The sequence below is a fragment of the Phragmites australis genome, chromosome 11 (assembly GCF_958298935.1).
Source record: "Phragmites australis chromosome 11, lpPhrAust1.1, whole genome shotgun sequence".
Taxonomy (NCBI): domain Eukaryota; kingdom Viridiplantae; phylum Streptophyta; class Magnoliopsida; order Poales; family Poaceae; genus Phragmites; species Phragmites australis.
Window position 1 is genome coordinate 1790074 of NC_084931.1, and position 16765 is coordinate 1806838.

A 16765-nucleotide genomic window follows, 5' to 3' on the forward strand; every position below is an offset into this window, starting at 1 on the left:
TAAAAAATGTGAATTGACAAGTATTTATAAACACCATAGTAGTTACAGTGACAAATAAAAAAATAGAGTAGTACATTTTACTTCTACAAATTAGTAGAACCTAATGTGAAAATAAGGACAATATATAGCATATATGTTACGCCATTTAGATCCTGTTTAGCAGAGCTCTGACTCTAAAATTTATATAAGATTTAAAGTTTGTTAAATAAAATTAGGTAGTTTAAATATATATTTTAGTTTAAAATAAAAATAAAATATCTTAATTAAAGAACCTTAATCTATTTACAACTCTAGCTCAAAAAATTTTAAAGCTAAAGATGATCCGCTATAAAAATTCTTATAGTTAGAACTTTGCTTAACAAACATGGTAGTTTAACCTAAACGGAACGCTGGCTCCTGGATGCCTACCTTCTAGTTTTTTGATATCTTTTAATCACCGATTAGTAATGCAAGTTTTGTATTTTTATTATTGAATCTACCTAAAGCTTTAAAAATAAACTAAAGATTTATTTCCAAAAGCTAAGCTAAAAAATAAACTAAATAATAATCTAGACTAAATATTAAATACTCACTTGCATCCGTACGACTGCTTTAACAATAGAAATTCCGACACACTATCTTTTCCAAGTTGTTGGACCAAGATAAGAATACATCTCGATTATTAAAATACTATACGAGTATTGCCATTAACTTGGAAAAAGAAAAGCTAGTAAAAGCCGACGGAGTGGGTGATGTGATGACACGTGGTGGAATGTCACGTCGGTGTTAGTACTGGCGATGGGACGGCGGGAAATACGGGCGCCTGCCCCTCCTCCACTCCTCTCGCCGACATGTGGGTCCCACGCTCTGTGGCCCACGCACCTTCCCACGTGCGCGTGTGGGTCTCAGGCCCACCTGCAGAGGGGATGAACTGTAGGGTCAAGATCCTCTTCACCTCGGGTGACTTCATTCTAATAGCTGTTTAATTTATAATCGAGCTTCTAGATTGAATCTTAATTTTATTGAAATTTAATGTTTGTCAGTTAGTTAGGTAATTTTTTTCGATTTTGTAACTAATTCAATGTTTTTTCGGTTAGTTAGTTACATAGTATCTTTCGATTAGTTATGTAATATTTTCTGATTTGATAAGTCAAGGTGTTTTTCAAAAGTTGAGGTTAGAGGATTCTGATGTTGAACTGTGATCTTGGTTGTTCTGGGGGAGAGAGGAGAGAGAAACAGCTTACTCACTGTGCATGTCTCTGCCCTCTCCAGTCTCCCCTTCTTTCTGTTTCCTGTATTGATTCGGTTTTGCTTACACATACTTTGATATTTGCATGCCTAGAGGTATCCTATCCTAGAGGTAGGCCATTTGCAAGTTTGTAACAGAAGAAAGAAAAACACAGTAAATTTAGTTAAAAAGAAAAGGAGAAACATAGTAACAAAAAGTAGAATTGGAATGTAAAAACCGTATGATAAAAAAGATAGTGAGACTTCAGACTCTGTTACTTTGAATGGCTCATTGAGGATATTGCCTCGATCATCTTACAGAGCAGTTGGGAAGATGCTTTTAGAGTTGGTGCTTCGGTTCCTACACGATTCCTCCGAAACCGAAAGGAACATGGGTGTGTTTGACTTGCTACCCACAAAAACCTTCCTAAATTTTGGCATGCCCACAAAATTTGGTCATCATTTAATTTGTTATCAAATTTTGGCGTGCACATAAAATTTTGGCAGAGGATACAACTCTACCAATGCGGCACGCCCTGGTTTTGAAGACATTTTATTAGGTAATGGTTACAGAAATTGATTTGTGTAATCAACCAACCAAAATCTCATGTTAGGAGTCATGAAAAATCTGACAAAATATGATAATGTAGAGCATTCTATCATTTACCATTTTATAAAATTTGACCTCCAACGACAACTTGTACAAGGAGAGAGAAAATTCAGTGATTCATATGGATGTACAATTCATAGATAAAATTTCTTTTTTTGTTTCTCCTTATACAAGTTATTGCTTTAGCTCAAATTTATGAGATAATAATGATAGGATGCTCTACACTGTCATTTTTTTAATTTTTTATGACTCCTAATATGGAGTTTTAGTTAGTTGGTTATATAAAATTTCTCATGATTTTGCCTGGGTTGCCAACGGTGCAAAAGCTGAGGTGGCAGCAAGTTACTGGTTGCAAGTGGTTCAAAATTTGTGGATTATCAAATTTTAAATGTTAATATCTACTAAACCATGTATCTGATTTATGATCCATTTGTACTATGATATTTCTTATGATTCTATCTATAAAACAAGATCTTACTCAGATATATTTCATCAAAGAAAAAAATATGCCATGTGTATCTCATATGTCATGCTCATAGATTTGGCAAGTATTATCATGGTTGCAATAATCCAATAACATTTCCTCTCATGTTTTTTTTTGCTATTGCTCATGTTTTGGTATGGCTACGAACCAAACAATCATGTTCATTAGAGATCTCGTGCATCTCAATCTCTTCCATAGTGTGTGTATGAACACACGCGTGTGTAAGTGTGTGGTGTGAGTGTAAAGTGTGTGTAGTGTATGTCCTTATTGTATTTTAAAAAACAGCCAAACAGTGTTCACTCCAATGCAGCTGCGAACCTATGTTTTTGCGACGAAAATTCTAGCTTTCATGCAAGCTTGAATTCTTTTTTTTTTAAAGGAAAATGTGGCTACAATTAGAGCAATTTGTTCATAGCTTAAACGATAATAGAGATTCCTAAAGAATATGTAGTCTTTTTTTTATCTAGGAGAGTGGTAAAGATGAAACTAATAGATTGTTGTGCCGAAAGAATCTCATAGAATAATAAAGGAGAAAGAAAAATACTTGATTTGACAACATAGCATATTGTATTGTAGGAGATAGTACCTCAGTGTGCACGATTATTATGGAATTTCTATAATTTGCACATTGAAATCTGTGTACAGGATTGATAAAAAAAACTCCGCTAGATGTGGCTTTGAAGTCGGAAAGCCCAACCTCTTGACTACATACTCACAAAGTAAGAAATGCAAATCACCATTATATAACCACTTGTTAATACATACAACTAACCAAATTGAACGGTTACAAGATGCATGTGAGATTTGAGTAGGGTGCAATGTTAAAGCTAGCTTTATTCACTGATTTTTTTTTACATGAAAAACAATGAAATGAGAAAGTAAAGTTCTTCCTTGAACAGAAAAGAACACCTGGATGAAATTAAGGTTATTCATGTAAAATCTGTGGTTTCCAGCCAGGCACCAAAAAGGGCAAAGGCACCATCTTACTTGCCCATCCCTAGCAAGGGCATCTTTCAAAAATCCTACCCCATCAAGGGCACTCATGCAAAACAACAAGTTCCCTCTTCACAATAATACTACTGCAAGTTCTCCGGTTCTCAAATTAAAAAAAAAAAAAGAAAAATAGAAGAAAAAAAAACTCCTACCACAGCAAGAGTCCCGAACAAATCAATAGATCATACAAAATTTTCCCCTTAGAAAAACACCTAAACTTTATCTCCCTAGCTATTCCAACCCTTTTCCCAATCTTCCTTTCCTTCTCTCTGGGTCTGTCAGTGCTCCATCCTCCCAGAGCTTACCCCATGTATCCCGCTGCTGCAGAGATCACGCCCAGCTCCTGGACCTGCAGCAGCAGCAGCAGCAGCAGCAGCAGAGACTGCAGTGCAAACGGATGCTGATCTCTGCTCCTTCCCCTTCCTTTCTTGAATTCTTGCCCCCTTTTCTTCTGCTGCCGCTTCTTCTTTTTTTCTTCTCTTCTTCTTCTTGGAGCTTCCCACGTCCACACATACCCCAAGAACCAAGCAAATAAAGAAAGAGAGTAGCTACCTGTGTCTTCTTCAGCTACTACTATTAGTGGTAGCCATTCTATTATATGGATGCGTGCACAGATGCATGATAGATTAGGTAGCTAGCTTGGCAGGCGAGTTGCAGGTTTGCAGCCAAGAAGATTGGGAGTAGTGGTGTGTATGGAGGATCTGTACAGCATCCACCCGGGGATCTCGCGCGCTGGGGGCGCCGCCGCGGCCGCGGCCAGAGAGGCGTCCGGGGTCGCCGGTGGAGCAGGCTCGCCCTCGGCGCCGCCGCCTCCCCCGCCGCCGGCGGATCTGGTGGAGCTGGTGAAGGCGCAGATCGCCGGACACCCGCGCTACCCCTCCCTCCTCTCCGCCTACATCGAGTGTCGCAAGGTTACCTCCAATCATTTGCAGCTCGCGTTCGCCAAGAATTGCGCCAAAGATTGTGTTTTTATGTGTGTGTGTGCCTGTGTGCGTGATTCTTGAATTTTGGCAGGTGGGCGCGCCGCCGGAGATGGCCACGCTGCTGGAGGAGATCGGCCGGGAGAGGTGCGCCGCCGCCGCCTCCGCCGCCGGGGAGGTCGGCCTTGACCCCGAGCTCGACGAGTTCATGGTACGCCACGCACGCACGCACGCACTCTCGCGCGCAGCCGCGCACCACAAACTTCACATTTTCCAATTCTTGCGCTGTTATTACATGTGATCGACGCGGCGACGGCGACGGCGACGATGTGCAGGAGGCGTACTGCCGGGTGCTGGAGCGGTACAAGGAGGAGCTGTCGCGGCCGTTCGACGAGGCGGCGTCCTTCCTCAGCAGCGTCCGGACGCAGCTCAGCACCCTCTGTGGCGGCGCCGCCTCGCTCTCCGGTAACTCCACTCACATGCATCTCCTCCGTCTCTGCAGGTGCAACCTTGGCCTTTCCATCGCCATTGCCGTCGTGCACATGCAGCCGTGCAGTGCATTATTGCTCTTGTGTGCGTGTGCGAATATAGGGGGGAGGATGGCTAGCTTTGATGAATGCGTGTGCGTGTTCTTGAGAGGTCAAATCGTGTCCATGCAAATGGGGTGCAGGCGTGTCAGAGGCCGGGGTCGGATGAGTAAAGCATTGGGTGTGTGCTAGCTTGCTCGTGTAGGGTTTTCGTCCAACGTCTCTGTGTAGCATAGCTTAGCTTATCTCTCTCTCTCTCTCTCTCTCTCTCTCTCTCTCTCTCTCTCTCTCTCATCTAGGTGAGAGAGGAGAGAGATTGAGCAGGGAGGTCCGGAGGTAGCTGCTACTTGTAGGCTCTGATGACTGATGGAACTTGAGAGGGTGCTGCTGTGGAGTGGCACTGATTGGATAGCTTTGGAAAAAGAGAATCTTGCTCTTGCATGCTGGTTACTAGTGCCCGACGGTGGAATTTTTTTGTTGTGGGGCAGCTAAAGATTTTGCCGTGGATGCTGGCTTTCCTAAAAACAATATATGATATGATCTCTTGCTGGATTTGGTGGTGTTAACCAGTGATTAGTTCGACTCTTCCTTCTTCAAAATTGTTGGAGGAGATGTCTCTCCCTTCCAATCACATTCTTTAACCAGTGATTTGTGATTGAGGACAATGGTCATGTTTGACATAACTTATCAGCTGCTTCTTCTTCTCGGAAGCCATAAGCTGTGCCAAATAGGTTGAGCTTATGTTGTCTTTTGAAAGATAAGCTAATTTTTGATGTAATGAATTAAAAGCTGATAAACTGTTTTTCTTATGAAATGAACTAAAAGCTAGTAAGCTAGCTGATTTTTCTGAAAAGCTGTGTGCTGGAGTCTACAAGCCATAAGTTGCTTTTTAAAAAAACAGCTTTTTAGCAAAAGCCAAATAGGGCTAATGAGGCCTCTTCGAAGAAGTTACTTTTTTTATAGTTTTTCCTTGTACTTTGTTCTAGTATGATATTTATTTTCTGTCATTCAAGATAAGTCAAGGCTTTGTGGTTGATGCATTTACAGGTAAAATCAATTGTTAATACTACTTAAATCATATCTTAAGAGTTTGGGTTCACGTCCAGTCAAGCTGATGGAGATGAGCAATTTTCTTTAGCTATTTTCGATTGGAGTTACCTTGCGTTAGCAATTCTACATCCACTATTCCATGTGTACTGTAACATCTCACAATCATAAACAGGTGAATTTGGAGTGGTGAACACCCACTGGCTTCTGGAAACTTCATATATTTAATAAAAGTCAAAAGGACGGTCTTTGGTAACTATGGAAACATGTGAAAGGTTTAATACAACGGAACATGCGGTAGCATAGTTCTGGTCAGAACAGTTCATGTTTTTTTTTTGTTGCCTTTCCAATATATTTGGGCAATGCCAGGTATAACTGCATAGGAGCATAAAACATGACCGTAGGAACCACCACAGTAAATATACCTCCAATTCTACTCACAGTGATAACAACTTTGATATATCTAATGCGGCAGTTCGATCAAACCAATATATTTAATGCATGCAAGGAGTCAAGGAGGGCCTGATGATGAGCAGCCTGTATAAACCTAATATTGCCAATGACAGGCAACTTAAATAAATTATTATAAGAAACTTTAATATTTGGTCGGAGTGTTGTGCCACAATATATTATAAGAATACTAATCCCAATCCGACAATGCTATTCGGTATCACATTATTTATGTATAGCTTTGACATATTGACCCGATTGCTAAAAGATTGCTTCTGTGCAACCATTTCTTATTCTTTTGTCTATTCAATTATATACACATTCGTAAATCGAAATGTATGCACATTCGGATCACATTAGTTTAATTTTTTTTGCTAAATGCATGCAAAAAGTAGCCCTTTTGAATGCATAGATACATTTACTTTGAGCAAGTTCAACAATGTGTTATGATCTCATATTCTAAGCAAACAAGGTTAAGTGGTGTCATGAAATGCATCTCTGAGAGAACTCCAATTCTAAGCTATAGCATCTAAGCTAGGATTTTCTGTGACATTCGCTTGGACTTCACTATTGACCGTATGTATTTAACCTGTTTGCCTTCTCTCTTTTTATCTTTCAATGAAAATATGCAGAGCTTGCATGTTTTAAGAAAAATAGGGGGTTTTGCTTCAGATGTCCTAATTTTTTTTAAGCGATTGTTACGCAAAAAAAGTCCTAGCTGTGGGGCAAACTTGTATTAATAGAAACTAACTGGATTATGAGTATCTAGCATTACTAGTCTACGAAGCCCCGATATGTTATTATTCTTAATTTTTGCTTGTTGAGTGGATCAAAGATCGAATTGATGCTGCCTCCATGTGCCAATTGTGAAATCTCTCAGACACCCCATCGCGCATCAAAATCTCTAGCTCCAATGGGCCATTTGCTTTATTTTGCAGATGCAGTGCAAAATATGCAAATTAGATACAAACACCCCATGCTCAGCTGGATTATTGCTGGCCCCCATGCAACTAATGGAGTAATGAGTAAGTAAATGAATGAATCACGTGCCTAGGCAGCATTGAACTGGTCAAGGATGAACAGAACTACAGAAGTTCTTTTATGGGAAAGGACGAACAGATGTAGACTATATATTCACATTTAATGATAAAAAATCCTGACTTGGGCATTGCTTTCATAATATTAGAGATGTCTACAAGCGGATATGGCTTACACAATCAGATTACCATTTGTACTAATTTATCCTCAATCTAATTAAGTAACATTTCCTTTTGCTCAAAATTTGTTGTTTTTGTAAGAGATGAGAAATGAAGAAAAACTCAAATTTAAGCAATGCTATGTTTCTATAGTATTACATGTTTAACTATGGCATATGATATCCTGATCACATGGAAGTGGTTGCAATTTGCAGCTGATGGCTAATGCCCAAATAGTAATACAAATGAAGATAGCTGTTTGGGTGGCTTTATTAGCAAATAAAAATAGATTGGCCAATTTGCCCTGTAGCTAAGGAAGGTAACTCTTTTGGTGGTAGTTCTATATATGGTATTATTTATGTATTATTGGCACTGTAATTTACTCTAATAAATCATTATTTGAACAAAATATCTTTTGTTTAGATAATTGAGTATTTTCATCTTCTAGTATGTCGTTGATTGGTCCCGTTCATGCAAATACCTGTTAGAACCCCTTTGGATATGCTGATTTGGCACAATGCTGTGCAAATTTCTAACATGGACATCTAGTTGTGTTATCATCTTTCACTACTTTACCCTACCTGCCGTTTCAGCAAAATTGTCAGGATTCTAGCAGCTAAACATGCTATAACTTCGAAAGATGTAGGACTCTGTTGTTAAATTGAAATATCTGTGACTCAATGGAAGTGATATTAATATTCTGGACGTTGAGAGTTCATCATTGATATGTGCTGTTTGGCCTTACTTGACAGACAAGGACACAAGGTTAAGTCATAGTCTTCAAAATCTTGTATGAACTGATGTTGTCACATTGAAATTCTAATGACCTAGCATCAATGCTTTAATATGAATTGGATGGGAAACCTGTGTGTGGCTTGTAAATTTCAAGGGAGAAATTTCAGAACCTAGCTCTGAAAGTTGATGTCTAATAGGCAGTATCTCCATAAAACAATTGACACAGCAAAAGGAGCCATTTCCTACTACACATTTTACCCTTGGAAACAGAGGTACCACATTCGTTGTAGGGTGTGAAGAAAGATGGATTTATTCAGCATTAGAACATACTGATCTAGAATATAATTTACAATAATTTGCTACACTTTGGAGTCGTGGAAGGGAAGACTTGTATATAAGGGCTAGTATTGTTTGAACTAAGACAGGTATGTGATGCATCCTATGGATTGTTTCCACATATATACTTATTTTTTGTTTACAACATTTATGAGGCTACATGACTTCGCTTTTTTTAACAAAAGACCATAGAGTCGCAGTAGTTTCACACAGCTACCATCAACTGACATTGTTGTTTAAATCATACTTTTTTGGCCTTGACCACTGATTTGTTGCATAATTTTTTTTAAAGCTAGCTAAACAGGATTTTATGGTAGTGCTTAAGTAAGCTTTGCTGGTGATACCTCAAAGCTGCAAAAGTTAGCTTTCCTGGTTTGTAAGCATGGTTTATTAAGAGAGTTAGAAGTTTTAAGACATAAAGGCAAGTTGCTTGTGTATACTGTCGGTGAATCAGGAACTAGGGGTCCCCGAATCCCGAGGCTAGGCCAACAATCCGCCACGTGGCGTCATCCCGCGGGGTCACCTCCGCGAGGTAAAAAAGACTAAATCCTGGGAGAAGGCGCTCAGGGCCACAGTCAGTGGTCCCCGAGTACCCAGGTTCCCCGATGATCTGTGAAGACTAAGTGACGGGAAGAAAGTGCTCGGGGAGGTAAACGGTAACCCCCGAGCACCCAAGCCCCTCGACGACCAGGAGAACCAAGTACCAGGAGGGGTGTGCCCGGGGCTGCGAGCAGTAGCCCCCCGGGCACCCGAGTACCCCGAGGGCCCACTGAAGGAAGTTCCGGGAGAGAGTGCTCGGGGCTGCGAGCTGCGGCCCCTGAGCACTCGGTTCCCCGAGGATCCGTTCAAACATGCCCGGAGAGAGTGCTCGAGGAGGTGAACAATAGCCCCCGAGCACTCGGTTCCCCTAGGACCAAGGAGGGGCGTTCTCGGGAGAGAGTGCTCGGGGAGGCGAACAGTGACCCCCAAGCACTCGTTTCCCCGACGACCCAGGAAGCCCCTCCGTCAGTGGCCCCCACAGGGGTCCAGCGATGAGGTGTCAACAGGTGAAAGGCCCGAGGCCGCATTTAAGAGCGCGCGTGGCCTGTCACCTCCAACTGCTTCTGCCACGCTCGGTGTCAGTTCCTGCTATATTCTGGCAGAAGGGCGTGGGGACATTAAATGCACGGGTTCCATCCCGTGCCATCCGGCGCGCCTCGGGATAACGTCGCAAAGGCCGAGGCGTTCCGTCTGCCGCGTTGCTGTGGCAGGAAAACAAGATAGGGCGGGCACGCCGGGCCGCTCTGCGGCTGCCCGGTGGGCCCTCTCCACGGCGTCCGTTGCCAGTGCCATTATGGCGACTGATGACCGGGCGCGGGGCGCGTTTTCAACCCCCGGTCACTTCGCACAGAGGCTATGATGACGCCCTTTCCATTTATGGTGTCTTGGAACTCGTGCCCTCCCATTCGTGGCACGCTACTGCCGGCGGGTATTTAAAGCAGCCGGCAGCACGGACAAAAACAAGTCTGAAAGGTTGAATCTCTCTTACAAGCGCACAAGCTGAAAAAGCCCGGCAAGCTCTGCACGGTTGAAGAAGTTAAGGAAGTAGAGAAGATCGAGAAGTCCAAGAGCACCCAAAGTCAACAAATACACACAGACCGAAGAACAAGGAGCCCCAGGCTCTAGGATAGACAAACATTCTGGTAACCAGCAACATCCTTGAGGGACATTCTCAGGACATTTATAGCATCCATACAGGAGTAAGGTGTTACGCCCCTGTGCGGCTCGAACCTGTCTAAACCCCCAGTGCATTTATTTCATTCCGCACTAGATCATTCCACCCCGCCAGCCATCGTATTCATATCCATTTATTTCTCCGGCAAACATATTCAGAATCATCCCCCCGGCCGAATCTCTAAAAAGGGGTCCCTCAGGATCCCTGCGACAGGAGTTAAACCTCCGACATATACCATCTTAAAATTCAGTTTATTGGGATTGCCAGCTAGAAAGTAGAAACTTTACAAGACAATGTATTGTATAAGTTTTATCGGAAGACCATACAACAACAACAACAAAGCCTTTCAGTCCCAAACAAGTTGGGGTAGGCTAGAGATGAAACCCATAAGATCTTGCAAGTCTAGTCATGGCTCTGGCACGTGGATGGCTAACTTCCACGCACCCCTGTCCATGGCTAGTTCTTTGGTGATATTCCAGTCTTTCAGATCCCTCTTTACAGACTTCTCCCATGTCAAGTTTGGTCTACCTCGACCTCTCTTGATATTATCCGCACGCTTTATTCTTCCGCTATGTACAGGCGCTTCTGAGGGCCTGCGTTGTATATGCCCAAACCATCTCAAACGATGTTGGACAAACTTCTCTTCAATTGGTGCTACACCAACTCTATCACGTATGTCCTCATTCCGAACCCGATCCTTTCTTGTGTGGCCACACATCCATCTCAGCATGCGCATCTCCGCTACACTCAACCGTTGGACATGTTGCCTTTTAGTTGGCCAACATTCTGCGTTTTATCGGAAGACCATACAGCCCCTAAAATTTGCTTCCTGAAGTCGAAACATGAGGAATATTGAAGTATACGTTGTTCTCTGACAGCTTAAGCTTAATGAAACTCTCCTCAAGTAACACTAGAACAGACTCGAGTGACAACGTGGCATGGATGGCAATATTGGGTGCCATGCAAAGTCACCAGCTGAAGTGTTAAATAGATTTAGGAACGAACATCTAATCATGCAGAAGGGGTGCTAACATCTGCTCTGTTTCCTGAAATATTAACTATAAAATAATCAGTTTTGGCATCAAATAGAACTATGATTCTTCTGTGAAAAGGGAAAAAAAATACTACGATGATTCTATTTTTATAGGTTTGCAGATCGAATCTGCATTCTTTCACTCCTATTATCTAGATGCATGCAGAAGAAAGCATTGACCCTTACATTATTTGGTAAGAAAACAAATTTTGGAGACTAACCCTTGTGGGCTACAGATTCGACAGAGTATGTGGAGAGTTATTAAAAATCTAGTTGCGTTTTGGTTTGTTTTTTTAACTCTGAATTATGATTTACTCAAAACTTTGTAAGGCACATTTCCATTTGGACTACATGTCAGTGTTGAAGTCCTTGGTTCTTTTCTTATGACAACTTCAGACCAAAAGTTGTTCTTAGCTGCCGAGATTGTTGCTAGTGGCATCCAAAGGTGCCTTGTTTCTGAATGTGACTCTGTTTAGTTGCTGCCCAAACGCTTGATTTTCAGTATTGATCTGCTTGGTTCTGAGTATGCATCTGCATGTGGATGCCATTCTAATGTTTGGACCTTATCATATTATGATGAAAAGTGCAATCTGATTTGAAGTTTCTGCGTGCAAGATGAAATTTTCGGGTCCTCAGAGGATGAACCATGCTCAGGAGACACAGATGAGACCGACCTGGGGCAAGAGCACAGCTCCCGCTTGGCTGACCGTGAACTCAAGGAGATGCTGCTCAAGAAGTACAGCGGCTGCCTCAGTCGCCTGCGGTCCGAATTCTTGAAGAAGCGGAAGAAAGGGAAGCTACCGAAGGATGCACGGTCAGTTCTTATGGACTGGTGGAGCACACATTACCGATGGCCATACCCTACGGTAACATCCTGAAAACACCGACCTTTCCCTTCTCAAATAAAAACTGTAGCCAGAATTGACCTGGCTGTGATCTAACCCTACATGGTATTGTTGGCAGGAAGAGGACAAGGTGAGGCTCGCAGCAATGACCAGCCTTGACCCGAAGCAGATCAACAACTGGTTCATCAACCAGAGGAAGCGGCACTGGAAGCCATCCGAGGACATGCGGTTCGCGCTTATGGAGGGTGTCACTGGAGGCGGACCATCCTCGGGGACGACGCTCTACTTTGACACAGGCACCATCGGGCGGCCATGAGAGGACACCCCTTTCAGCAGGCAAGGGCAGTGGGTTTGCAATGCACCCGGTGTGTGTCATGAGTAATGCCGTAATGGTTGATATGAAAATTAGTCACATGAACCAATAACCTCAGCATTTTGTCGGATTATTGTGTAAATGGCGATGAATGTGTCAGGACAGTATGCAAAAGGGACTTGTTCAGGTAGCCTGTAAAGACTTGTCTGAAGCTACCATAACATGAATTAATCAATTAATTGTTTGTATCCCTGTCAATTACCCAGTGAAATCTTTCAAAGACCGGGAATTGGGAATTAAAAGTGATACTTCTAGCCATAGAATCTGCTTATTTTGTCTGCATTCTGTATTTTTGGTGTGTAAATATCTGATGTTGTCGCTATCATGCTGTGGCCAATTTTGCCACTAAGATATGTTCAAGAAAGATTATGAGCTGATATGCTACGACTGGAGCTGCCGTTTCATGTTTACTTCTTATGCCAATCGTTAGCCGGACAAACGAAGAGGATGGGGGGAAAATCGTGTGGTTGACGAAGCACTCGAAATGGATGGAACCTTCGCTTGTTAACCAAAAATTTCATGGTCCATTAACCAGAAATTTCATGGTCCAGGTCCATCCATGATCCATGGAAGGACGGAAGGAAAGCATATATTTCAGGCAAAGTTTCAGGTTTTGGTCCGTTGTGAGACAGGTTAGTTTTACTCTACTGCCGTGTCACGATAGTAATTTAACAGGTTTTGGTAACTAGTCTGATGGTCAAAATAAGCTAAACATATACAAGGGGCGAGCTCAAAACCTCGAAACAGGGGCTACTCATTTCAGGGTTCCTGGATAAGGGCCTTTGTTCTTCAAGGGATGGGGTGTGACTTGGACAAGTGTCTTGATCCAGAGACCTGAGTTCAGAATGGAAGACTCGAAGATATGCTTCTCTGCATTTCCTTCTCAGGGCCAATCATCTTCTTCAAATACTCTACTGCCCACCCACACGTTTCCATCTTGTTCTGTTCTACATACAGCTCACAACAGCAAGATGAAACTAGGGCTGTCAACTAGCCAAGCTTGGCTCAAACGAGCTTGCTAGAAAATGGAGTCGAGCTCGAACGAGCCTACTACGGTGGCTGAGCTTAGAAACGGGTTTGAGCACGGTTCGAGTCAAGCTCGAGTTGGTTAGATTTCGACTCGCCTAAGCTCGATAATGGAAGAAACTCGAGTAATCTTATCATTTTAGTTGGTTGTTGTAACATGGACACCTAGAGAGGTTTAGGGGTAACCCATCTCTTTCGATCTTTGCAATGTCCTAAAGATACATTAGGAAAGTGAATGTAGTTTTGAGATTAGCCTAGTTGGAGTAGCTCGCGAACTTTTTTTTTTTTTGACAGCCCCATATGAAGCCATCTGCATCTCTTCTCCATGTTACCGAGTGATGGAGTAATGCTTTGTCAAACTTGAAAATCCATGGAAACAAAGGCCAGTTAGCAACTCAAACTCACCATACCATCAATTTCAACTTGGATTCATCTCATTCAATTCAGTTCAACCACACACGGATAAATCAACCAAGCTAGAAAATTCATTCGAAATGCAAGCAATCATAATATAGGTGCCATGTCAAGATATTAGACCATCTCTAACAGCTACCTCAAATTTTCATTCTCAAAATACTATTACAGCATCCTCTATCACTATTACAGCATCCCTTTATTTTCTACTGTAGCACACTGTAGCACTGGACAAGGGGTCATCTGAAGATAGATTTCTAGTGCTACAGTAGACCGCAAAACACTGTAGCACGAGAAAAGTGAGATTTGAAGACTCTCTTGGAGATGGCCTTACAATCACAAATCATGTGTTCCCATCCCATATACATCCACACAGCATTTTGATCCATGGGAGCAACACATCACTGCATAACACTATTACGATTACAACCACACACCGATCATTATTAATGGTCTAGATCAACGCCATGAAACAAATCCACACAAACTAATAGTAGAGCAGCACTAATAATCTTCGTAGTAAGCAGTAGGTGACCATGGCGATGCTACGGCCATGTCTTGGAGGCGGCGACGCCTGCCGCCGGCTCAGAACTGGAACGCATCGGCGGCGACGGGCTGCAGCGGGAACGGCGGCTGCCATGGGCCGAGCAGCGAGTCGGGGATCTCCGGGATGTCCACGGGGGCGCCGGCCATCTGGAACACCTCCAGCACGCCGCCCAGCGCCTCCAGCCGCCCCGCCAGCTCACCGTGGCGGGCGCGTAGCACGGCGTTCTCGCCGTCCACCTTGCTCAGCTCGTGGTCGAAGGCAGCGATCCGGGACTGCACCTGCGCGTTCTCAGCCTGGAGGCGGGCTACCTCGGCGACCAGCTCCTCCAGCCGCTGCTGCTTCCGCGCGCGGGACCGGCGCGCGGACTCCCTGTTCGACAGCATCCTCTTGCGCTTGCGCTCGTCGGCGTCGAACCCGCCGCCGCTTCCATCGGTGTTGCTCTCAGGGCTCAAGCTCCGGCCCGACGACGACATGATCGGATCTTTCTTCTTCTTGGACAGGCTCAGTTCAAGAAAAGAACTTTTTTTTGGAAGGAAAAGGCGAAAGATTCAAAGAAAACAAGAAGCTAACAAGGATCTAACCAACCAAAGAATGGATCAGAAGGTGGCGTTCTTGGGAGAGGGCGACGAGTTCATGAGAAGACGTAGAACCAGTACAGGAAGGCAACAGAGAAGGAGTGGGAGCGGCGGCGGCGGAGCACGTTCAGCTTCATCGGAGAACGGCGGCCCCTAGAGGAACGGGTAGGTAAACATGGGTGCGGCTGATGGGTTGCCTGGATCTACACAACGGGGACCGGCAGACTAGAATTCGAGAAACCTAAGGGGGCTGTGTGCAAGAGTTCCCCCAGAGGAGGAGGGGTAGACTCGGAAGGAAAATAAACTACGAGGACTTGAATGAAAAAAAAGGTGAGCAGGAGGACTTAGCTGAAAGAAGGCAAGGGCGACCCAGGGGCTCAAGTGCAAATGACCAGGAAGCTAGAGGAAATGGGGAAGGTTTAGAATGGTTCCCGGAGGGACTATTTATAGCAAAAGATAAGGGTAGTTTGGGGATTTCATGAAGGGAAGCTGGACGGCATATTCCGGGTGCCAGCCTATCCGGGGTTAACCTACCCTACTGTCAAGTTTATCTTGCTATTTTGCACTTCGGTACCTGGAGATGTTGGAATCTACGATATTGCCCATGGAAAATTTTTGAAGATTTTTTTTCTTATGGGCTTAAGGTTCGTATATTTCCTTGTAGCAGTGCGGCCATGGATCTTGTGTTTAATGAAGTAGTTCCATTGAATTTCTCCATTATTTATTAATTTAATGTTGCTTTTAGTCAAGATACGTGATTGATCTTATCAAAAACCTAATAATGACCTAACAAAAATCCTGTCATTATTTGTCGCCAAGTGATAGAACCCAACAAGCAACAATGTATTTGTGCATAGGAAAACAATAAAGAGCAGGGTATAGAAATGATTAAGATAGAACAATAATTTCTCTTGCATTAGCTCCAATCAATCTATCATGTTGTACGCCCATGTACCCAATAGAGGTTTTAAAAAAGATTTTTAAAATTTGTTTCAATAAATTTCATGAGCAGAAACTTCATTGGAGCAAAGCTCGGAGGAAGAAAAAAATATACGCATACAAGCTACAAAGTGCGCAATCAACTTTTTGAAGACCCAGATGGAAATTATAACTTGGAGGAGGACGAAAGTGCAAAGAAAACAGACGACGCGGACAGGGCGACGGTGACCCAGCTGGTCCAGTCCAGCTCATTAAATTTCTTCCAAAAGCCTCCTGTTTTATACCGAATTTGCCCACAATTTACATGTTTGGAATGCAAGCCATGCCCATCCAAATGGAAGCCGGTAGGAAAGACGCCCTCCTGGAAAGAAAAAAAGAAACCGTGTCGCACCTGGCAACCATCGATTTAGTTAATTTTGAACGATTTGATTAATCGATTAATTAATTAATTAGTCGTTTTGCCCACAAAGACAGCACAAGCAAATAGCTCTTCTTGCCGTGAAAAAATTTGGAGGGATTGACCAAATTATGATATTAACCTCATCTCCTACCATGGAAATTGAATCACCTTAGGAAAAAAAATTGAAAGTCCGTTGGCAGATTTTTGGAGAGAAATAGGATGATGAAGGTGGTAAGATAATGCCAATTTGAAGGGTGGATAATGACATGTTACATATGTACTCCCTCCAGTCAATATTATACGTGGCTGGGAGTATTAGTTTCTACAGCTAAAACTACAAGTAAACGTGACCTCTTTCGGTAGGAGGATATTCTTATTGTTCTAGATGATGCTTT

At 43.1% G+C, this 16765-nt stretch overlaps 2 protein-coding genes across 2 annotated transcripts; one reads left to right on the forward strand and one right to left on the reverse strand.

The window, feature by feature from the left end:
- The first annotated feature begins 3432 nt into the window (after positions 1–3432).
- Positions 3433–12721, forward strand: LOC133885745 (homeobox protein knotted-1-like 10). Its single transcript, XM_062325487.1, has 5 exons — positions 3433–4204; positions 4308–4424; positions 4549–4678; positions 11867–12117; positions 12215–12721. The coding sequence occupies exons 1-5, from the start codon at positions 3986–3988 to the stop codon at positions 12410–12412; spliced, it is 915 nt and encodes a 304-aa protein (XP_062181471.1). The 5' UTR covers positions 3433–3985; the 3' UTR covers positions 12413–12721.
- Positions 12722–13958: 1237 nt separating this feature from the next.
- LOC133884927 (bZIP transcription factor 53-like) lies at positions 13959–15463 on the reverse strand. Its single transcript, XM_062324534.1, has one exon. It carries the CDS (start codon positions 14927–14929, stop codon positions 14495–14497), a length of 435 nt encoding a protein of 144 aa, XP_062180518.1. The 5' UTR covers positions 14930–15463; the 3' UTR covers positions 13959–14494.
- Positions 15464–16765: the final 1302 nt, after the last annotated feature.